Genomic DNA, 25,600 nt, shown 5'->3' with positions numbered 1-25,600 from the left:
TTAAAATATGCTCTTTAGGCATTTGCCCCCCCCCCACCTAGACAGTGAATCCCCCCTTTCATGAAAGCTGATGCATAATTACGCACCACTAAACGAAATTTCATTGAAAAATGAAGTTAAAATCGTTAAATTCGTTACGGCTTTTTTCTTTAACTTAGTTTAACTATTCGTTAACTTAATTAAATTCGTTACTGCCACCGCGCGGCATTACTTCCCTGTAACTCGGAAGCATAAAATTTATTTTTTTCATACTTTTAAATCGATTAGCTACTCAAAATTTTAACTGATTGCAAATTGGCCCTCCTTGGGGTAAAATCGTAGTTTCGTGCCATAAAATGGCAGAAAACAATACTTTTTCGTGGCACAATCTTTATGGTCACTGAAAGAGAAATTTTAAGTTTACGATCAAATGAATTCTACCAGTGAATGTCTTTGGGGGCGGGAGTGACAAATACTGCAAGAAAAATTTTTTTCGGCAATTTTAATAGTTAGTATTTATCTTTTTCTATTTATATAAAATTTTTCAATGTATTTAAACCTATGTATATAAAGATTTATCAATCAGAGAACCCTATTGTAGAGGTTGAAATGGCATCAGCCACGTAGAAGATCAAAAGCCCCACGTAATTCCATCCATATGAACAATATTGCTCTTCGTTGTCCGCGCAAAATTCTACATTAAAAATATTAATAAGCACTTATTCAACAAAAACATTGTTCATTACAAATTTTGACAGCATCTTCAAATTTTGTCAAAATTTTAATTGCAATTGAACTTTTTAATTTTCAAGCAGAAAAACTGGAAAAGTAGGATGGTACTAATCAATTTACAATTATTAATATATACATTTTAACAGCGACAAACCGGGGATTTAAAGTGCCGGTACCCCACATTATATTTTGGTTAGGACTGGGTCTGGTGAAACGATCAGAAATTAAATAAAAAAAAACTACTTTTCTTCAACTGGAAGTAAGGAGCAGCTTCGAAATTTAAAATTAACAAAAATTATTCTTTGTATGAGTGGAATGGCTTCCTCCTTAATTCCTTGATGTTTACTCTAAAGTTTGGCTTTTTGTCAAAACTCTTTAAGAACATTTACTGAAACACAAGGGTCATTGAATTTGAAAAAGGTTTCTTAAAGCACTAAAAAACTTTAGCTTAATGAGTATGGACATTAGGAGGGGGCAGTCCCCCTCATACACAGTATAATTTAATTTTATTAAGGTGTAAAGTTACTTCTTACTTTTAGTAGAAAAATCAGTTTTATATACTTAATTACATTTCATTAAACGACATAGTCTTATGAACACGATACTTTTGATAGCGCAGAAAATAGGGCCAATATTTTAACGATCTCTGTCTTTTTTTGGGTGGATAACAAAGCTTACACTTTTTGGGTGGCAAACACTTTTTGAAAGGCAATGAAAAAAGTATGTCACTTAAAGTAAAAGTATATAAAAATAAAAAAGTAAGGTAATTACAAATAGCGTGATTATGAAAAATAAAATAGAAACTCCTAAAATTCAGCTTTATTGAGCAATGCCGGACCGTTGGACGCACAATATCGTAACAATATTGATATTTTTGGATTTGGCAATCAAACACCGCAAATTTAACGTCTTTAGACTCGGTAGTTGCAAAAATTAAAGTATTTTCAAGGTAGTTTGTTCAACGTAAAACACTGAAACAATGATTAAGAAAATCAAATAAGAATTTCTAATGCTGGCGTTATTAAGAAAGGCTGTAAGTGTTGAATGCTACTGAGTAATGTTGATATTTTTTATTGAATTTTGAAGTGTTGAAAAAAATAATAGCATACAAAAACACGCATCTCTTCAGGGGGAAAATACAAAATTAAACATTTCTTATGATAATGGCATCGTATTTCTATAGTGACTACCCCCTTCTTTAGCTGTTTTTCTTCTTTTTCTATAACAAAAATTAATTAAAAAAAAAACTTTCCGAAAAAGAAGTTTTTCAAAGAATAGTAAAAGCCATATTAAGCTTAAGATCAGCAGATACAAATACCTGTTAAAATTCAAACTCAAAACGACCAGAAATTACTATTAAAGAATAAATGAAAGCCAAAACGGACATAAATTAAACAAACGATCATATTAAAAAAAAAAAAAAAAAAAAAAAAAACAAAAAACAGGTACTAATATAAATGAGTAAATAAATGTTAAAACGAGTGAAACTTAAATTGAATATAGAAATCATGCTTGAAACAAACAAAAACCTCTAAAAAGAAGATTTGGGTTTTGCCTCCTTCTCTCGTAGTAATAGTCTAAAACCTACTGGGTCATTGGTGCTTTACTGAAAACGAATTATATTAAAATAGTTTCTTTTGTACTTATTACAACACTGAAAATAAACATAAGAATTACAGTAAAATTAAATTTTGAACTTTCAGCCATTAATATCATATATATCAAATATTCAGTTTCACTACACAGATGCAGACAGATGCAGCTTCACTACAAACAAGAGTTTGGATACTGCCCCCTTCCCTAGCTGTGAAAGTCTAAAGCCTACTACGTAATTGGCGCATCACTGAAAACGAATTCTGTTATAAATATTTTCTTTTCCAGTGATTACAATGTTGAAAATGAATATAAAATTACATCGAAATCGAATCTTGAACAGGTGATTTTCCAAAAGACAAAATCACTTTACATTAGCCTTTCTGTTTGTTATCCTTTTTACTTTCCAAGACTGTTCAAGAACCGTATGGTTTACCGTAAATCGTCCATAATTCAGTAGGTTTCAGACCTTTACAGGGAGAAAACGATATAAAGTATAAAATCTTGTTTGTTACGATTTTTGTTCGTTTCAAACTTCATTTACATATTCAATTTAAGTTTTATTTGTTTTAAGATTTATTCACTCATTTATATGAGTACTTGTTGTATGTTTGTTTGCTATGATTGTTTATTTAATATCTGTTCGTTTTGGATCTCATTTATGCTTCATTAACAAAATGTTTTTGTTCGTTTTAAGCTTGATTTGCATATTCGATTTAAGTTTCACTCGTTTTCAAATTTATTTATTCATTTATATTAGTACCTGTTGTATATTTTTTTTTTACTATGATTGTTTATTTGATTTCTGTCCGTTTTGGATTTAATTTATTCTTTAATAGTAATTTCTGATAGTTTTGAGTTTGAATTTTACCCGGCGTTTGTATCTTTAGATCTTAAGTTTAATATGCCATTTACTTTTCTTTGAAATACTTCTTTTTCGGAATTTTTAATTAATTTTTGTTCGTTTTTTTGATTGCAGAAAGTTTCAAGTTTAAAAAATTTCCTTATTTTAAAATAAGATTTTTTTTTTTCAACGTCAAAATTGCATCAAAGTATCAAAAATAGTATCAAGGTAACAATATCAAAGTACCAAAGTATCAAAGTAAAGAAAACATCAAGTTAAACAAGGTGCCAAAGTAAAAATAAGCAATTTGCATAACTTACAGCCTTTGCACCGTGATCGAAGCTACCACGTAAATCACTAAATCCAAGTATCAAAGTAAACAAAGTATCAAAGTAACAATAATTAAGTTGCGTAGCTCAAAACCATTCCACGGGGTTAGGGGGGGGCGTTCAACCCCAAAAGCATAGTTATTTGCCCTTTGAACTATTTTGAGCAAATTGGCTATCTCCACATGTTCAACAGATGGCCTTTGGGACAGTGGGGCGTGGGCTAGTTGCACATTGATCATTTTCAATTCTTATAAAATAACTAAAAGTTTCAATTTTCGATCGAATGAGCCCCCTCCAAAGTTAATACGACCACCCCTTCCACAAAAACCTTGCCCCGGGACCTTACAGTCCTTGCCCCAGGGGCTAGGGAGGATTTCTCAGCCCCTAAGTTATAGTAATTTGAATTTTGAGCTATTTGAACAAAATGGGTATATCAATTTCCCGGGATTATGGGGGGGGGGGCTGTTTTATCCCTGGAGTTTTTCTTATATTATCTTCTATCAATTTTTAACAAAATGGCTATACAAAAAATTCGATTGGACGCATTTGGGGGAAAAAAGTTGGGAGGGGGGAGGTCTAGTTGCAATCGGATCTCTTTTGACCCTTGAAATGGGATTTAGAACTTTTAGTTTCTAATCATTTGAGTCCCCTCCAAACTTTATTCGACCACTTCCGTAAAAACCTTATATGCCCCCGCAGCATAAGTTATAATCCTTCCTGGGCTCTGGGGTGTTATGTTGACAACAAAATTTTTGTTATATGATTGTTGGACTATTTCAAACAAACTGGGTATCTCAAAATTTTAATTGGATACATTTGGAGAAAAGAGGCTGTGTTTTTTTGTAGGGGGGGGGGGGAATAGATGCCCTCTGTTCAATTTTGAATAATAAAAAGGTAACTAGAATTTTCAATTTCTAGTCAAATGAGCCACCTTCGAAGCTTATACGACCACCCCCAACATAAAAACCTTATACGCCCCGGGGCATTACTTAAAACACTTGCCCCCAGGCTATGGGGGGGTGTCAACCCCGGAGTTTTTGTTATTTGACCTTTGAACTATTTTAGAAAAGTGTCTATCTCAAAATTTGTATCAGATTGGTTTGGGGAAAAAAGGGGGCTAGTTGCCCTCCGATCTCTTTTGATTCTTAAAAAGTGAAAAGTACTTTCAATTTCCAATCAAATGAGCCCTCTCTGAAGTTTATACGAGCATCCCTTCCATAAGAGCCACATAGGCCCCCAGGGTATAACTTAGAACGCCTGCCCACGGGCTCTGGGAGCGTTGTGTCGACACCGGAATTTTGTTATGTGATTTTTGAACTATTTTTAACAAAATGCCTATCTCAATTTTTTTCGGATGAATTTGAGGAAAAAAGGTATGGGGGAAGGGGGGGGGCAGTTTTCCACCGATCACTTTTGACTTTTAAAAAGCGCACTAAAACTTCCGATTTCCAGTCGAAAGAGCCACCTACGAATTTTATACGACGACCCCCTCCATATGAAATGCCCCTGAGAAAAACAAAACAAACATTGGAGCCGTATAACCTTTACTATAGGCAACGATAAAACGTTGCCTCTGTCAATGCAAACTTTCGTATTTACTAATAACTTGGGATATCATAGGCAGAGCAATCGTGCTGCCTAAGCAAAGAACGATGTTGGCACAAAGTATTTTTTTTTTGGGGGGGGGGGGGTAGACCAGGGCACTTCGTATCGAAGTAGTTGTCGTAGAAACTTTGAAAAGGACTCATTCGATTGGAAATTGGAGCGGCTAGTGCCCTTTTTAATAGTGGAAAGGGTATTGGAAGGCAACTAACACCCCTTCCATGCCCACCATTCCCCCAAACACATCCGCACAAAATTTTGAGATAGCCACATTGTTCAGCGTAGTTGATTTCCAGACAGAAATTATGTTTTTGAGGAGGACACTCCCCCAAAGCCCTCAGGGAAAGGGTTGTAAGTTATGCCCAAGGGACATATAAGATTTTTATAGAAAGTGTTGTTGTAGAAATTTGGAAAGAGGTTGGTTTAGCATTATGTTGAGTTAACTATTGTCCTTTCAAATAGTCAAAAGTAATTGAAGGGCATCTAACCCAACTCTCAAGCCAATCTTGCCCCATAGTAGGTAGACTCAGAATTTTGAGATAGCTATTTTGTTCAACGTAACTGAAAGTTCTGAAAATTAGGTCGTCAAGGATGACGCCCCCCCACAGCCCTCAGGGCAAAGGCCATAAGTTATACCCTGGGGGCATATAAGGTTTTCTCATAGAAAGCATTGTCCTAGAATCTTCAAAAGGGGCTCATTCGATTGGAAATTGAAATGGCTAGTGCCCTTTTGAATAGTCGAAAGGGATTGGAAGGCAGCTAACACCCCTTCCACGCTCACCATTTATCCAAACGCATCCAATCAAAATTTTGAGATAGCCATTTTGTTCAACGTAGTTGAAAGTTCCGAAAATTAGGTCCTTGAGCGTGATAACCCCCTCAGAGCCCTCAGGGCAAGGGTTATAAGTTATGCCCTGGGGGTATATAAGTTTTTTATTCAAGTCTTTGTCGTAGAAACTTCAAAAAGGGCGCATTTGATTGGAAATTCAAAGCACTAGTGCCCTTTTTAATAGTCGAAAGTGATTGGAGGGCAACTAACCCCCCCTCACGTCCACCTTTTCCCCAAACACGTACAATAAACATTGTTAGATAGCTATTTTGTTCAATGTAATTGAAAGTTTTGGAAATTAGGTCTTTAAGGATGATACCCCCCCCCCCTCCGCAGCCTTCATGACAAGGGTTGTAAGTTATGCCCGGGTGGAATATAAGGTTTTTAAATGAAACGTTGCCGTAAAAACTTCAAAAAGGTCTCATTCCATTGCAAATTGAAATGGCTAGTGGCTTTTTAATAGTCAAAAGTAATTGGAGGGCAACTAACCCACCTCTCACGCCCACCATTTCCCCAACATATACAACCAAAATTTTGAGATAGCTATTTTTTCAACGTAGTTGAAAGTTCTGGAAATTATGTCTTTGAGGATGACAACCCCTCACATCCACCAGGGCAAGGGTTGTAAGTTATGCCCTGGGGGTATATGAAATTTCTTTTAAAGCGTTGTGGTAAAACTTCAAAAAGGGCTCATTCGATAGAAAAATGAAAGGGATAGTGCCTTATTAATAGTTGAAAGTAATTGGAGAGTAACTAACCCCACTCTTACGCCCACCATTTCCCTAAACACATCCAATCAAAATTTTGACATATTCATTTGGTTAAACGTAGTTAAAAGTTCTGGAAATTAGGGCTTTTAGGATGATAACCCCCTCAGAACCCTATGGGCAAGAGTTATAAGTTATACCCTGGGGGCATATTAGGTTCTTATTGAAAGCTCTGTCATGGAAACTGGAAAAAGGGTGCATTCAATTGGAAATTCAAAGGGCTAGTGCCCTTTTTAATAGTCGAAAGAGATTGGAGGGCAACTAACCCCCTCTCACGCCCACCTTTTCCCCAAACACATACAATAAAAATTTTTAGATAGCTATTTTGTTCAACGTAGTTGAAAGTTTTGGAAATAAGGTCTTAAAGGATGACCCCCCCCCCACAACCCTCAGGGCAAGGGTTGTAAGCTACGCCCTGGGAGCATATAAGGTTTTTTATAGAAAACGTTGTCGTAAAACTTGTAAAGGGGTTCATTCGATTGAAAATTGAAAGGGCTAATACCCTTTTTAATAGTTGAAAGCAATTGGAGGGCAACTAACTCCCCTCTCATGCCCACCATTTCCCCAAACACATTCAATCAAAATTTTGAGATATTCATTTTGTTCAAAATAGTTAAAAGTTCTGGAAGTTAGGTATCTAAGGATGACAACCCCTTCAGAGCCCTCAGGGCAAGGATTTTAAGTTATGCCCTGGGGGCATATAAGGTTCTTATAGAAAGCGTTGTCCTAGAAACTTCAAAAAAAGGCTCATTTGATTGGAAATTGAAACGGCTAGTGCCCTTTTTAATAGCCGAAAGTGAATGGAGGGCAACTAACCCACTCTCACGCCCACCATTACCTCAAACACATACAATCAAAATTTTGAGATGGCCATTTTTTTTCAACGTTGTTGAAAGTTCAGGAAATTATGATTTTGAGGATGACCAACCCCGCAAACTCCTCAGGGCAAGGGTTGTAAGTTATGCCCTGGGGGCATATAAGGTTTTTATAGAAAGCAATTTCATAGAGACTTCAAAAGGGGCTGATTCGATTGGAAACTGAAAGGGCTAGTGCCCCTTTTAATAGTCGAAAGTGATTGGAGGGCAACTAGCCCCCCTTTCAAGCTCACGATTACCCTAAACACATCCAATCAAGATTTCGAGATAGCCATTTTTTTCAACGTAGATGAAAGTTCTGGAAATTAGATCTTTGATGATGACACTCCCCCCAGAGCCCTCAGAGCTAAGGTTATAAGTTATGCCCTGGGTGCATATAAGATTTTTTAAAGGAAAAGTTGTTGTAGAAACTTCAAAAAAGGCTCATTCCATTAAATATTGAAATGGCTAGTGTCCTTTTTAATAGGCAAGTCGAAACTGATTGGAGGGCAACTAATCTCCCTCTCACGCCTACTATTTCCCCAAACATATCCAATCAAAATTTTGAGACAGTCAAAATTTTTTTCAACGTAGTTGAAAGTTTTGGATATTATGTCTTTGAGGATGATCATCGCCCCCCCCCCCCACACATACACACACTCCTCAGGGCAAGGGTTGTAAGTTATGCCCTGGGGGCATATAAGGTTTTTATAGACGTTTTAATAGAGACTTCGAAGGGCTAGTGCCCTTTTTAATAGTCAAAAGTGATTGGAGGAAAACTAACACCTCTCGCATTCCTATCATTACCCAAAAACATCCAATAAAAATTTTGAGTTTGGCATTTGTTCTACGTAGTTAAAAAGTCAAGATACAATGTCTTTGAAGATTGCACTCCGCCCACAATCTTCAGTGCAATAGGTGGGAGCTATGTCCTGGGAGCACATAAGGGTCTAAAGAAAGCGTTGTTGTAGAAACTTCAAGAAGGGTTAGTTCGATTGGAAATTGAATGCGACTGTGCCCTATTAAATAGTCGAAAGTGGTTTGAGAGCAACTAATGCCCCTCTCAAGCCTACCATTTCCCCAAGCACATCCAATCAAAATTTTGAGATATAAATTTTATTCAACGTAGTTGAAAGTTCTGGAAATTAGGTCTTTGCCAGCGTTGTCGTAGAAACTTCAAAAAGGGCTCATTCAATTGGGAATTGAGAGGGCTAGTGCCCTTATTAATAGTAAAAATTGATTGAAGGGCGAATTACCCCCCTCCCATACCCATCATTTCCCCAAACACTTCCGATCAACATTTTGATGCAGCAATTTTGTTGAACGTAGTTGAAGGGTCCGGAAATTATGTTTTTGAGTATGACAACCCCGAACAGCCGTCATAGCTAAGGTTGTAAGTTATGCCCTGGGGGTATATCACGTTTTCATAGAAAGTTTTGTCGTAAAAACTTCAAAAAGGGCTCATTTCATTGGAAATTGAAAGAGCTAGTGCCACTTTTAATAGTCGAAAGCGAATGGAGAGTAACTAACCCCCCTCTCACGCCCACCATTTTCCCAAACCCCTCCAATCGAATTTGTGAGATAAGAATTTTGTTCAAAGTAATTAAAAATTCTGGAGCTTCTGGTTTTTAGGATGACAAACCCCCCAAACCCCTCAGGGCAAGGGTCGTAAGTTATGCCCTTGGGGCATATAAGGTTTTTATAGAAAGCATTTTCGCAGAGACTTCGAAAAGGGCTCATTCGATTGGAAATTGAAAGTTCTAGTGCCCTATTTAATAGTCGCAAATGATTGGAGGGCCACTAACGCCCCTCTCAAGCTCACCATTTCCCCAAACACATCCAATCAAAATTTCGAGATAGCCATTTTATTCAACGTAAATTAGAGTTCGGGAAGTTAGGTCTTTGAGGATGACACTCCCCCCAGAGCCCTCAGGACTAAGGTTGTAAGCTATGCCCTGTGGGCATATAAGTTTTTTTTTATAGAAAATGCTGTCGTAGAAACTTAAAAAAATGCTCATTCAATTGGAAATTGAAAAGGCTAGTGCCCTTTTTAATAGACTAGTCAAAACTGATTGGAGGGAAACTAACCCTCCTCTCACGCCCGCCATTTCCCCAAACACAACCAATCAAAATTTTTAGATAGCCTTTTTTTCAACGCAGTTGAAAGTTTTGGATATTAAGTCTTTGTGGATGATCAACCCGCCCCCCTCCCACACCCCACAGGGCAAGGGTTGTAAGTAATACCTTGGGGGCAAATAAGGTTCTTATAGAGCGTTGTAATAGAAACTTCGAAGGGCTAGTGCCCTTTTTATTAGTCAAAAGTGAATGGAGGAAAACTAACACCTCTCCCACGCCCACCATTTCCCCAAAAACATCCAATAAAAATTTTAAGATAGCCATTTTGTTCAACGCAGTTGAAAAGCCAGGAAATTATGTCTTTAAGGATGACACTCCCCCCCCCCCCCACAGCCCTCAGTGCAAGGGTTGTAAGTTATGTCCTGGGGGTATATAAGGTTTTGTTGAAAGTGTTATCGTAGAAACTTCATAAAGGGCTCTTTTGATTGAAAATTGAAAGCGCTAGTGCCCTATTTAATAGTCGAAAATGATTGGAGGACAACTAACGCCCCTCTCATGCCTACCATTTCCCCAAACGCATCCAATCAAAATTTTGATATAAACATTTTGTTCAACGTAGCTGAAAATTCTGAAATTAGGTCTTTTCCAGCGTTGTCGTAGAAACTTCTAAAGGAACTCATTCAATTGGGAATTGAGAGGGCGAGAGCCCTTATTAATAGTATATAATGAGGTATATTGTAATATGGTAGTATATTATAAATGACTTTTTATAATAGTCAAAATCGATTGGAGGGGGAATGCCCCCCACCCCATACCCATCATTTCCCCAAACACTTCCGATCAACATTTTGATACAGCGATTTTGTTGAACGTAGTTGAAGGGTCCGGAAATTATGTTTTTGATTATGACAACCCCCCAACAGCCCTCAGGGCTAAAGTTGTAAGTTATGCCCTGGGGGCATATAACGTTTTTATAGAAATTTTTGTCCTAAAAGCTTCAAATAGGGCTCATTTGATTGGAAATTGAGAGGACTAGTGCATTTTTTATTAGTCAAAAGTTATCACAGGGCAAATGTCTCCCTCCACGCCTATCTTTTCCCCAAACACTTCCAATCAAAATTTTGATATAACCATTTTGTTAAGCCTATTAGAAAGGTCTGGAAATTATGTCTTTGTGGATAACAAATCCCCCAGCCCTCAGGGCAAGGGTTGTAAGTTGTGCCCGGGGGACATATATGGTTTTTATAGAAAGTGTGGTCATATAAAGTTCAAAGGGGGCTCATTGGATTAGTAATAAGACGCTCTAGTGCTCTATTTAAGAGTCAAAGTGAGTAAAGGCCAGCTACCCTCTCACCCCTACACACATGTCATATTGTCCCGAAATGCGTGTAATAGAAATTTAGAGATAGCCATTCTATCCAAAATAGTCTAAATACCATATAAAAAGACTTTTGGGGTTGAAACAAAACCCCTGAGTTTAGGGACAAGGGTATGCCCAGGGGGTATTTAAGGTTTTTATGGAAGGAATGGTTGTTTAACTTTAGAAGAGGCTAATTCTTTCTTCCTGAAAAAAAATATGTCACTATAAAACGAACAGAAATTAATTAAAAAACCTTTTTGCACAAAATAAGTTTTTCAAAAAAAGTAAAGAACTCCACTAAACCGAAAATGAACAAAAATAGAATCAAATAGTCTACCAGGCATACAACTACAACAAATCAGTATCAATAAATAAATGAAACCTAAAACAAACAGAAATTAAAATAAGTCAAACTCAAAAAGAGCAGAAATTAATCTGAGTAGGGTTCTAAACCCTAGCCAGAATATAATTTTTACTTTACTGAAAAAAATTATTTTCAATGTTTTCACTTATAACTTCAAGAAAACAAAAATTAATTAAGATTTCAAGGTATAAATATCAGCATATGTATATTAAACTGACAATGCACATTTTTTTCAGTAAATTCATTAACATTTTTTTTTCAGTAAAGTACAAATTATATTCTGGCTTTTGGAAAGCATAGAGTTTAGAACCCTACTCGGATTAATTTCTGCTTGTTTTGAGTTTGACTTATTTTAATTTCTGTTTGTTTTGGGTTTCATTTGTTTATTGATATTGATTCGTGGTAGTTGTGTGCTTGCTAGATTATTTGATTCTATTTTTGTTCATTTTCGGTTTAATGGAGTTCTTTACTTTTTTTTGAAAAACTTATTTTTTGCAAAAAGTTTTTTGATTAATTTAATTTCAAAATCGAACAAATACATTTTTGGAATCACCATAACAAGCTAATTCTTCGATTTATTGTTATCAGTAGTTCGGTTATCATGCTTATGTCATTGAAAAACGTTGTTATTTACTTCCCATTCAATAGTATGAAGAATTTTGATGTTTTTCTGCTCCAACCAACTCATATAGATAAAATGTTTGTTGAAGGTTCAAAACTTGTTTTAGGCAGCCAACCACGGCCAACGCAGACATTTTTTTCTTCTAATTTGCTGCTATGATTCCATGGATTCTCCCTACTCAGCTCTCTTTCCTTTGGTCTCCTCATGGTTGTTCTATAGTCCCAGATTTTCAAGGGGCCATGGCCTCCCTTATCCCTCCCCTTGACGGTGCTCATGGTATGGGGGTTATTTCCTCCCCAATGGAATAATTATTGGACCTGACGGCTATTTTGATCAAAATGGTTATCTCAAAACATTGATCAGTGCTGGAGGCAATTAAAAGAGAGAGTGAACTTTCTAGAACTTTCAATTTCCAATCAAGCGAACCTACTCCAAAGTTTCAGGGACAACTCCTTTAACGCTTAGTGGTTTGGCAAAAAAAAAAAAAAAAAAAAATACATTGAGCCTAAGGTTCGTGCATAAACTCTTCTTGCTAGCTAAAGGGACAACCACTCCTCTGTTTTCAGAGCTCAATAAATCCTGACGAAGGCCTTGGAACGGCTTCTCTTGCAGTACTGTATGGAGCTTTGGTTGCATCCTGTATGTTCGTTCCCACTTGGCTCATAAGAACCATCAAATGCAAATGGACCATCTGCCTGTGTATGCTTACATACTCAGTCTACATCGGTGCACAATTCTATCCAGTATATGGGACTTTGGTTCCAGCAGCTGTAATAGTTGGACTAGGAGCTGCACCCATGTGGTCTGCAAAGTGTACTTACCTTACGCAGGTAAATATTATATAAATGTGTTTGCTTTCTTGGAAAACTATAAAAAGTAAAGACAAAGTTGATACATGATTTGAGAATTTATAAAACCTAAAATTGAAGTTTACTTTTGCAGAATTCTATAAGGAACTAAGTCAAATCTTTCCCAATAAATTTTTCCAGCAGCTAAGTTGCAATCTAGGAACCAACTATCGTCGTCAATTAAAAATAAGTTTTTTTTCTTTGATTCTTTTTTTTACTAGACAAGTGAAATCTCCTTCCTATGAGACGCAGATTCTTTCGATGCTGCTCAGGGTCGTATCCAGGATTATTTTCTGGTGGGTGGGGGGGGGAGCACAAAAAAAACTTTGAAAAACGCATAAAAATGTGTTTATATTCATTTTTTTACGTTTTTGTAAGTTCGACAAACATTGCGAGGGGCGATTCCGATTCCCTAATCCCTCCTGGATACAGCCTTGATGCTGTTATTATTTTCGTAGATTTACTTCATACAGTTTCTCTTATTTTGGACTAGGGTCGCTCATTACTGAGTGTTCATTGCCATAGTTAGTGTGAAGGTTCCTAATCTTTTCAGGGTGTTTGGAATGGTTTTGAGTAGCCAACTTCTTCAGCATGCTCAGTAAATAAGTATTTCATTCACACTGAGCATTCATACACCTCAATTTAAACTAGTAAGCTGTAATTACTCAGTGATCTATAATTTTGCATTGAAGAAAAAGGAAGACATGCGAGATATTTTCGGAAACTGTTCACGGTTAATATTAAGAAAAAACAAACGACGATGAGGTGTAATTCACGATTCTATATGAATTTCATTTTAAAATCAAAATAGATAAGACATGGTAAGCTTTATTCATGATTAATCTACAAAAAGACAAAGTTAATGTACTACAAAGACACATTCAAAAAGACTATACTATTCCCCCAAAGGCTCCTTAGCCGTATTTTCCAAGGGCCCCAAGATTTTCCAATGAAAGTAATGAGCCAGTTTGTGAATCGAAATGGACAGAGATTATCCTGTATATAGCGGGGCTACTAACCATCCCTGGCCTTTAAGACTAAGTTTACAAATTGCATAACAATACTTGAAAATTAAATTCACCGCTGAAAAAAGAGACTCCTTATGATTTTTTTTTTTTTTGGGGGGGGGGGTATAAATACCAAAAGGAAATTTCCAGTCATGACAATTACACTTTTAGAGGAGAATTCTTTGTAATACTGTTAACCCTGGGGACCCCCCCCCCCTTTTTTTTCGAAGGTAAGTGTATTATATCACACTTAATGCAAAAAAAAAAAACATTGGGCTATTGTAGCAAACTAAATGTTAAAAGTTATTATTGAATGAATATCTTACACGCACAAATAGATTTACTTTAAAACTACCTTACAATGCCTTACAATTTTCTATGTTTTCCTTACTTATCCTGAAGAGTCGGTTCAGCCAGCTAGCAATATTGAGTAAATATAATCTTTTGCTGCATTATTTTCGGAGCTATTATAAAGTTCTCGTCCATATCAAATGCTTAGAATGAAATATTTTATTCAAAAAGAGGGGATACAAGAGCTCAAACCCTCTCTCCACAGTGAGCAAACAAGCCTATCCCGAAAGCTGGAAACTTGGCACTAAAATTAGATTTTAGGGTTTAGGAATCGCCTACCCCACAAAGAACCCTCTGACACCCTCCCGGAATATTTGGTGTGAAATAGTTCAATAGTGTAAAAACCATTAGCAATACTCGTTCCACAAAATAGAACTTCATTTTGAGTGGGCTAACTATATGGCACTATGAACTTGAAACTGTGAGGATATATAGTTCGAAGTTGAATAACTATTCCGGCCCTATTCGGGGCAGAATTTCTCTTTGGACGCGCAACATAGCAGAAATCAACGCCTTCCTGGGGCATGATTTCCTTTGTTACTGGAAAAGGGTATTAGAACTTCTAATTCACGTCCGAATGAGCACTCTTCTAACATTCCACGACCAATTCTTTGATGTGACTATCCTTGGGGAAAAAAACAACAGAAAAACAAACCCTCGTCCGTTACTAAATTTCTTGGAAAGATGGAATATTTTGTGTTTCCAAACAGTTCGTGGTAACGAACTGTAACTATGGAGTGATCCGGCTCAATAGTAACCGAAACTCTAAAATTTTAATACCAATAGATACATCAAAAGAATCAGATTTTAATGCTCATTTAAAATATATAATTTTCATCAAGTTTAGTCCTACCCATCAAAAGTTACGCGTCGTAGAAAATTTGCCTGATTTCCGAAAAAGGGAGAAACACCCCCTAAAAGCTATACAACCTTAATGATAGGCCTAATCAAACCATCAGATCCAGCGTATCAGAGAACCCTACTGTAGAGGTTTGAAGCTCCTATCTGGAAAAATGTGGAATTTTGTATTTTTTGCCAGAAGAAGGATCACGGATGCTTGTTTATTTGTTTTTTGTTTTTGTTGTCTTTTTTTCCAGGGGTTATCGGATCAACCCAGTGGTCCTAGAATATAGTGGGAGGGCTCATTCAAACGGAAATTAAAAGTTCTAGTTCCCCATTTAAGTGACCCAAAAAATGGAGGGCAACTAGGCCCCCTCTCACACTCATTTTTTCCCCAAAGTCATCCGATCAAAATTTTGAGATAGCCATTTTGTTCAGCATGATCGAAAATATAATAAATATGTCTTTTGGGATGACTTAATCCCCCAGAGTCCCCGGAGGGAGGGCTGAAAGTTATGAACTTTACCCAATGTTTACTTATATTATTGGTTATTGGGAAGTATACAGACGTTTTCAGGGGGGATGTTTGCTGGTAGTTAGGGTTGATGGGTCGGGGGTTACGTGGGAGGATCTTTCCATGGAGGAATTTTTCATGAGGGAAGGGACATTGCTATGAAGGAGGCGCAGGATTTCCCAGCATTATAAAAAAAATGATCAGAAATTCTAATTAACGGCCTTTGTGATTAAGGGGTTATTTCTAAAGAACTGGAACAAAATTCAAATTTTAGCGTAAAGAGCGAGGTATTGACTAGGGGGCGAACCCCCTAATATACGTATTAAAAATGTATGAGTATAGAAGTTCGTTACGTAAGTTAATTCGTAAGATACGTATATTTATTACTAATAAGAACGTTCGTAAATAAAATTAAACAACTTTCGAGAATGCCATTTAACCAAATAAAAGTAAAATTGATACGCAAATTTTTTTTTTATTATTCATGTACGGTGAGCCAAAATCAAAATCTACATTAATTCAAAAACGATCAAAAATTAAATAAGAAAACGAGTTTTTTCAACTGAAAGTAAGGAGTGACATTAAAACGTAAAACGAACAGAAATTATTTCATATATGAAAGGAGCTGTCCCCTCCTTAACGCCTCGCTCTTTACGCTAAACTTTGACTCTTTCTCACAACTTTATTTTTTTAAACAATAAAAACTTTAGCGTAAAGAGCGAGGCCTTGAGAAGGGGACAGCTCCTTACATATATGGAATAATTTCTGATCGTTTTAAGTTTTAATGTCTCTCCTTACTTTCAGTTAAAAAAAAAACTTGTTTTTTTTATTTAATTTCTCATATAAAAGTATTAAACCCTGCAACAGAACTTTTGGATATGATGAATATAATGGTGCGACTTCCATCGAGATTGAACCCTCTTTCCGGGTGTTTCCCCCTTTCTTAAACCGTGCAAATTTTCTCAGAATTGTAATGTTTAACAGATAGTTTCAATTTGATGGATTTTATATATCCGGAATTACCATATAAAGGAGATTATTTTCGTACAATTATTACTATCATAATTTCGTTCTTAACAATTCCAATTACTATTGGGACATACCACTCTTTATTTACAGTTAATTATCATAAACTGTTTGAAAATATGGTTTGAACCAGCCCACTCATGATCATGCTTGCAGCGGCAGCTGCAATCTAGTAAAGAGCGAACCGCAGCCCACAGTAACAAAAAGTTAAGAAACGCGTTTTGAAAGAAACTGCCTAGTGAAAAATAATTTCCATCTGACACTGACTCAAGAATGATAACTATTATTTTGGTTCGTCTTAAAAGTAAAAGTTTATTGTGAAAAGAAATTTATGGCGATTTCGAAAAAAGCCTAAAACCCCTCGAAAATGGCGTCAGATCGAAATGAAAAATGAGCCATTGGAATCAGCATGGTCGAAAACCTATTCTTGGGAAATAACAGTCCCCCCCTTTAACAACAAAGAAAATCGCTTTTTGCATTGGTAGCACTGATCTGTCTCCCTTTTTTTCCTTTTTTTCCACCAGGGCTAGAGAATGACCAGAACATCATAGAGAGATGTCTAATGGCTCATTTTAAAGGAAATTAAATTTGTAAGTGCCCTTTTTAAGTGACCAAAAAGATTGGTGGCTTTTAGCCCCACCCTCCCTACATGCCCCTTCCCCCCAAAGCCATCCAATACAAATTTCAAGATAGCTATTTTGTTTAACATAGTTCAAAGGTCCAATATATATGGTATTGATGATGATATAGCCCTCCGTAGTCCCTGGGGAAGGGCTCTATGTGGTATCGGGCGTATCGATATCGCATGTATCGTATTGGGAATATCGATATCGGTATCCGTTATTGTTTTTTTCAGTCATTTTCTATGCTCATTTTTTAAAGCATGTCTCGGCAAGGTATCATGGTTGCAGCGGTAGCTGCGACCTAGTAAAGAGCGAACCACAGCCCATAGTAACCAAAAGTTAAAAAGCGCGCTTTGAAAAAAACTGCCTAATGAAAAAAAATGATCATCTTACATTGACTTAGGAATGTTAACTATTATTACAGTTCGTCTTAAAAGTAAAAGTTAATTGCAAAAGGAAATTTATGGTGATAACAAAAGCCTCAAACTCAAACCCCTTGAAAATGCCGTCAGATCAAAATGAAAAGTGTACCATTAGAATCAACATGGTCGAAAACCTTGTATAGGGAAGGTACAGTCCCCCCTCCATGAAAAACATGGAAAATCACTTTTTTGCAGCGGTAGCACTGCTCTCTCTCCCGATTTTTTTTCTTTTTTCTTTCTTTTTTTTCAACAGACCTAGCGGGCTACCAGAACATCATAGAGAGATTCTTAATGGCTCATTTAAAAGCTATTTCTCATATCTACGTTCTTTTTATAAATTATGCCATCTGCAAATGCCATATGATACTAAACTGGCACTTTTTGTGCTATCTCTCAAGAGACGGCACTAGCAGGCTACCAGAACATCATTGACAGATCTTTTATAGCTCATGTAAAAGATATTGCACATATCAACGTCTCTCATATAAATTCCACCATCATCAAGTTCCAAATGGTATTTTAGTGTCGTGTCTCAAGTGAAAAAGCAGGTGCTATTGGGCTAGCAGAAATTATAAAAATGATGTTTAATGACTCATTTGAAAGCTATTGCTCTTATATAAGTGCTTTTTTTAATCAATTTTACATTCGTAAATGCGATATAGCACTGAAAACAAAAATTTTGGTTCCACTTCTTAAGTGGAAAAGCTCTGAAGTACAAAACAGGTATCATTGCAATAGTTATGTTCCAGAATCCTTAACTGGAAATTCATAAGAACCCCTCCCATACACTCCCCTCCCATCCCTCTTAGTAACTTTCATAAATCGTCTGCTCATCAGTAAGCTACTGAAACATTAGCAGGCTACCACACCATCGTAGATAGATGTTTAATGGCTGAATTAAAAGCTATTTATACTTACTAGGTTTTTAAAAGTTCCATAATCTATTAGATTTCACAGATTTCAATGTTAACTAGTTTCTGAGGAGAATTTGCAATGAACTCTTTGTCATGGATGAAGCATTACCTGCAACCTAGTAAAGAGCGAACCACAGCTCATAGGAATTAAAAGTTAAAAAATGTTAAAACTGTCGTGTTTTCTTCTTTATTACAGGCCTAGCGGGTTACTAGAACATCATAGAGAGATGCTTAAGAGCTACTTCAAAAGCTATTTCTCATATGTAAGAGGTTTATATAAATTTCGCCGTATGGCACGTGCCATATGGCACGAAAAATGGCATTTTTTATGCCATTTCTCAAGGGGTGGGGTTAGCGGACAACCAGAACATCAAATATAGATTTGTGATAGCTCATATAAGAAATATTGCTCATATTTACGTTCCTCCTATAAATTCCACCATCTGGAAGTTTCAATTGACACTAGAAACACCACTTTTGGTGACATGTCTCAAGTGGTAAAGCTGGGGCTAGTGGGCTACCAGAACTTTTTAGAGTGACGTTTAATGGCTCATTTGAAAACTTTTCCTCATATCTACGTGCTTTTTATCAGTTAAATCATTCGTAAGTGAGATATAGCACCGAAAACAACACTTTTGGTGCCACTTCTTAAGTAGAAAATCTTGGAAGGATAAAACGGTATAATTGTAATAATTATGGTCCAAAACCCTTAACTGGAGGTTTGCAAGAATACCTCCCGCAAATTCCTCTTCCGGGCCCCCTTAATAAGCTACGCAATTAAAGTCCTACAAACACCAATATATTAAATTACATTATTAGAGGCGTGGTTCAATTAGTACAGCGCTGGACTTCAAATTAGATTATCATGTGTTCGATTCCAGCTTGGGTTTTTTTTTTCAATCATGATTTTTCCCTTCTTATGATTACTTTTCAGATAATCTATTCTTTTTGCAAATATGATGCACTCATTTTTAAAATCATATCCCGGGAAGACTCATTGTAAACCTATTACTCATATCTACGTTCTTTTTATCAATTTTATCATCCAAAACTGCCTAATAGTACTAAAAACGGCACTTTTGGTACCACTTCTTAATTGGAAGAGTTTGGCAGCATAAAACGGTACTATTGCAATAATTATGGTCCAAAGCCCCTAACTGGAGGTTTATTATACCCCTCACATATAATCTCCCTCCAGACACTCTTAGTAAGTTTCATAAATCTCCTACTCATCTTAAAATTAAAAGATTATTGCGAAAAAGAATTAACTAAAACTAACAACTTTTCAACTGAAAATCTACCAAAAATTACGCTTGAATGATCAACAGTTTTGAATTGAACCTTTAAACTTCACTCTGCGATGAAGCCTGTGTGCTAGTTCTAACGACGGTAATTGAGGGGAAAGGACGTTCATGTCCCTTTTAATTTTTGCTCCTGCGTAGGTTTTGAAAAATATCTTTTTTTGGTCATTTCATTGGAAAAGATACTTTTTTCATTAAAAACAATGGGGGAAACAACTGAAAGTGCAGTTTATGGGAATCTGCTATCAATTCAAATTTATAAAAAACGATTAGGTATAATTATAACATTTTAAATGAGCCCTTAAACAGTTCCTTTTGTTACAGTAGCCTTCTAGTTTCTGCTAGTCAGTAGGTGATTTATAAAGCCCTGTCTTCATTATGGCTTTTTCAGGGGAAGTCGGCCGAGAAAAAACAGCTTTTTGCTCATCGACAAGCAAACATTCCTGAAAAACATGCATTGTTTTAGTAGAAAGGCCTCATGAGCTCGTACGGGGACTCCATATATGGGCAGAGAGTCCCTAGGGAGAACACCTGTGCTGTCAGTTCAACTGGGACTCCATATATGGGCATGGAATCCCAAGGGAGAACACGTTTCCGAGAAATTGATTGTGTAACATAGCCTAACCTCATGAGCTCGTGACAGGGGGCACCATATATGGTCATAGCCTCCCTAGGGGAAATGGATTTCTGAGAAATTGATTGCGTAATCGATTGGGAATTTTATTGAACCGATAACGGGAAACAAATCACGTGTCTCCTTTAAGCCAATCAGAGGGCTGGTTACATATAAGCGGGAGAGGATTGCAGAGAATATAAGAAAAGGATTTTTGCTATAGTTTTTATTAGTCTGTGAATAGAATTCAAAGGAGTGAGAACAGTTTGACTTTACTCATTTGGATATATATTTTTGTGTTGATGACGAGTGGAATGTTTACTCTATTAGAAGTTGATAGTGGAGTTGATGGCAATAATACTAGAGCACCAAACATTGCGGTGGAAATCACGAGAGGATCACGGCTTTTTCTGGAATGGGATGAAGTATATGCAAGATATGTGATATCCTTGAGCAAATTTAAAATGGAGGATCAATTATGTTTCGCTGCAAAAGTTGATATAGCACATGTGAATAGACTTTAATGTGCTTTAAGTGCATTAGTGAAGCATATTGAAGACAATAAACAGTATCGCTAATTGTAACTGCTTAGTATTATTGTTGTAATTATTCAATAAAATTGTTTCGAAATCGAAAATGTTCCCTCTTTTCTGTTGTTAGAATGCTAGGGCTAACGAATCATGGTCAGTCTTTCTTCTCCCCTAATGTCTAGAGACGCTAGTTTAAAACCTTGGCATAGCATTCATCAAATGTGTCAAAATCTTTCGCGCACGCTTCGTCTTAATTAACAATACATGTTTGTTATGAACAAGAGGGGTGACTGTCTGGAAAGAGCTTTTCTCTGCAAAATTGTCGCATAATAGATTTTATGGGAGCGAAACATTTTCATATGATTTAATCACATTTTAGGGCTGGAAATTGCATGTAAGGATGGGGCTCTAACAGGAGCATGTGGGTACACAATAAAAACATTTATTCATCGCTAATTCTAGTTTAGCTAGAGGGTATAAATACTTGCATCTGAGAAAGGTATTTTATCCAAGTCCTAGACGAATAATGCTAGTTTTTTAAATCTTTAAATACACCTTAGGTTATTTCGCTTTAAATGCTCTGCATCTCTATGCACTTATCAAAATTATATATTTTCTCTAAATGGTAAAAATAGGAACATTTATCCTTAATTTTTATGGTAAAATAGGTAAAAATAGGACCATTTATTCTTGCATTTTTCCTTAAAGAGTGCACAGTTTTTTTTTAAGAAATTCACCTAATTGTCCAAAAATTCTAGTTTTAGGTACTTTTCTTATCATTATGAAATGGCTTAGGTTGGGGGAAATGAGACCTATTATTCTCTATCTATTAAACTCAGATTCATTCTTTTCTTAGTAAATTTGAAACATTTTTATTTTTAATATTGTTTATTAGAGAGAGAGGAAATTATTTAATTCTACATTTTTTCTTAAAAAAATTTCTTTTATTGTTGTAAGGTGGCACCGGCAAACTAAGGTTTTTAAGTTTGATATAGAAAGGTAGGATGCAATGACTTAAATTCAGGGAGGGTACTAAAATTAGGCTCAATTTATCTGAAAAACATTTGATTATAGGAGGAATCCCACCTATTGGAAAGAACTTATGCATGTCTTTACCCCCTTTATCATTACATGGTCCTCATTTAGGGACCCCTCCAATAAGGTGGGTAATTTTTGGGATTTATACTAAATTCTGTCTTCTTTTTAGGAGTTTCCAACTCTTCCCCCACCACCCAAGAGAGAAAGAACAGTGATAAAACTCCTGTGAGGGCATCAGTTGTCCAGTATGGGCGTTGGCCAAGACCTTCAGCCCCTTCCAGAAATATTCTGGCACTGCCTGCACATGCCACAGCCCAATCTGTGCACGAACATAGCGGTGGACGAATAATGCTAGTTTTTTAAATCTTTAAACATACCTTAGCTTATTTTGCTTTAAATGCTCTGCATCTCTATGCACTTATCAAAATCATATATTTTCTCTAAATGGTAAATATAGGAACATTTATCCTTAATTTTTATGGTAAAATAGGAAAAAATAGGACCATTTATTCTTGCATTTTTCCTTGAGAGTGCACAGTTTTTTTTAAGAAATTCACCTAATTCTCCAAAAATTCTAGTTTTAGGTACTTTTCTTATCATTATGAAATGGCTTAGGTTGGGGGAAACGAGACCTATTATTCTCTGTCTATTAAACTCAGATTTATTCTTTTTTTAGTAAATTTAAAACATTTTTAGCCTTACTAATGCTTATTATAGGGAGAATAAATTATTTAATTCTATACCTTTCTTTGAAAAAGTTTCTTTTATTGTTGCGAGGTGTGAAAACTAAGGTTTTTAAGTTTTATATAGAAGGGTAGGATGCAATGCCATAAGTTTAGGGAGGGTACTAAAATTAGACTCAATTTATCTGGAAAAACACTTGATTACAGGAGCAATCCAACCTATAGGAAAGAACTCATACATCTCTTACCCCCTTTATCATTACATGGTCCTCATTTAGGGACCCATCCATTAAGGTGGGTAATTTTTGGGATTTATACTAAATTCTGTCTTCTTTTCTAGGAGTTACCAACTCTTCCCCCACCACCCAAGAGAGCAAGAACAGTGATAAAACTCCTGTTAGGACATCAGTTGTCCAGTATTGGCGTTGGCCAAGACCTTCAGCCCCTTCCAGAAATATTCTGGCACTGCCTGCACATGCCACAGCCCAATCTGCGCACAAACATAGCGGCGCTTTTACCTAACCTAACCTCAAAACTGACCTCGGACTTTCAATTTGCGATCAAATAGGGTTAGGTTAGGTGGGAGGGGGCAAACCTCGTCTAATTAGCACTTTTAATGCTATATAATAGAAATCTCAGAACAAAAATGTAAAAATAAGGCAGCATCATTCAGCCAGGGGGGCAGGAGCCCCCCCCCCCCCCCCCCCAAAGTAACGACATTTTACCTTAATACTAACATACTTTTACTGAACACACACAAATTTCTCTTAGAAATAATATTTTTCATCAATGATAACACTTTCTCGGTTCGAACTAGCAAGTTTTCTACCAAAGATACCAAATTTTTTCTTAGAAGTAACATTTTTTTGACTGTGATAACAACTTTTCTGTCAGAAGTAGCAAGTTCTTCTTAACACTAACAAACCTTCCCATCAAAGTAACGACATTTTAACTTAATACTAACATACTTTTACTGAACACACACAAATTTCTCTTAGAAATAATTTTTTCATCAGTGATAACACTTTTTCTGTTCGAACTAGCAAGTTTTCTAGCAAAGATACCAAATTTTTTCTTAGAAGCAACATTTGTTTGACTGTGATAACAACTTTTCTGACAGAAGTAGCAAGTTCTGCTTAACACTACCAAACCTTCTCATGAAAGTAACGACATTTTACCTTAATACTAACATACTTTTACTGAACACACACAAATTTCTCTTAGAAATAATATTTTTCATCAGTGATAACACTTTTTCTGTTTGAACTAGCATGTTTTCTACCAAAGATACCGAATTTTTTTTTAGAAGTAACATTTTTTGATTGTGATTACAACTTTTCTGTCAGAAGTAGCAAGTTTTGCTTAACACTAACAAACCTTCTCATCAAAATAACGACGTATGACCTTAATATTAAAATACTTTTACTGAACACACTCAAATTTCTCTTAGAAATAATATTTTTCGTCAGTGATAACACTTTTTATGTTCGAACTAGCAAGTTTTCTGTCAAAGATACCAAATTTTTTCTTAAAAGTAAAATTTTTTTGATTGTGATAACAACTTTTCTGTCAGAAGTAGCAAGTTCTGCTTAACACTAACAAACCTTCTCATCAAACTAACGACATTTTACCTTAAAACTAATATACTTTTACTGAACACACACAAATTTCTCTTAGAAATAATATTTTTCATCAGTGATAACACTTTTTCTCTTCGAACTAGCAAGTTTTCTACCAAAGATACCAAATTTTTTCTTAGAAGTAACATTTTTTTTGACTGTAATAACGACTTTTCTGCCAGAAATAGCAAGTTCTTCTTAACACTAACAAACATTCTCATCAAAATAACGACATTTTACCTTAATACTAACATACTTTTACTGAACACACACAAATTTCTCTTAGAAATAATATTTTTCATCAGTGATAACACTTTTTCTGTTCGAACTAGCAACTTTTCTACCAAAGATATCAATTTTTTTTTAGAAGTAACATTTTTTGACTGTGATAACAATTTTTTTGTCAGAAGTAGCAAGTTTTGCTTAACACTAAAAAACATTCTCATCAAAGTAACGACATTTTATCTTAAAACTAACATACTTTTACTGAACACACACAAGTTTCTCTTAGAAATAATATTTTTCATCTTTGATAACAATTTTTCTCTTTAAACTAGCAAGTTATCTACAAAATATACAAAATTTTCCACATCAGTTCAGATCTTTCTCAAAGAGATTAAAAAAACTAAATTACTGTTCCAAATTTTTCATAGAAGATAGAAAAGTTCAAGTTCGCTTCTGAATTTTACCAAAGAACACAATTCAATTCTAATTTCTCCAGAGAAAATGCAAATCTTCCACTCCAGTTTTAAGTTCACCAAGACAAAGAAATTTAAAGTTCTATTCTAAATTTTTCCGTAGTAAATAGAAAAAACTATACCATAGTTATGAATATTTTCCCGGAAGATAAAAAGTTCTAGTTCAATTTTTAATTTTCTCAACGAAGTGAAGAAAAGTTCAAGTTCTATTCTGAATTTTCACCATGAAAAAGAAATTAGTTATCGATCATTTCTATTTTTCCAAATAATATAAAAATTTTCCACTTTAGTTCAGATCTGTCTCTAAGAGATGAAAAATTTAAAATACTGTTCCAAATTTTTCACAGAAGATAAACAAGTTCAAGTTGTCTTCTGAATTTTTACCAAAGAACACAATTCAATTCTAATTTCTCCAGAGAAAACAAAAATCTTCCACTGCAGTTCTTTATTTCACAACGACATAAATAAATTTAAACTTTATTTCTAAATTTTTCGGTGGAAGATAGAAAAAGTAATACCATACTTGTGAATATTTTCACAGAAGATAAAAAGTTCTAGTACAATTTTAAAGTTTCTCAACGAAGTGAAGAAAAGTTCAAGTTCTCTTCTGAATTTTCTCATT

General features: G+C 35.6%; 1 protein-coding gene across 2 annotated transcripts in view; it reads left to right on the top strand.

The window, feature by feature from the left end:
• Positions 1-25,600, top strand: part of LOC148952241 (N-acetylglucosamine transporter UNC93A-like) — a 114,136-nt gene that overhangs the window by 5,312 nt on the left and 83,224 nt on the right. The window contains exon 3 of one of the 2 annotated variants that reach the window (XM_089088890.1): positions 12,518-12,781. The exons of the other annotated variant lie outside the window; for it this stretch is intronic. Coding sequence (XP_088945016.1) covers positions 12,518-12,781 — 264 coding nt within the window. The remainder of the gene's footprint in view (positions 1-12,517; positions 12,782-25,600) is intronic. 2 annotated transcript variants of the gene reach the window in all.

This window comes from Artemia sp. Qi Xiang Cuo, chromosome 5 (genome assembly GCF_049724085.1).
Source record: "Artemia sp. Qi Xiang Cuo chromosome 5, ASM4972408v1, whole genome shotgun sequence".
NCBI lineage: Eukaryota > Metazoa > Arthropoda > Branchiopoda > Anostraca > Artemiidae > Artemia > Artemia sp. Qi Xiang Cuo.
This window is presented reverse-complemented; position numbering and strand designations above follow the sequence as displayed.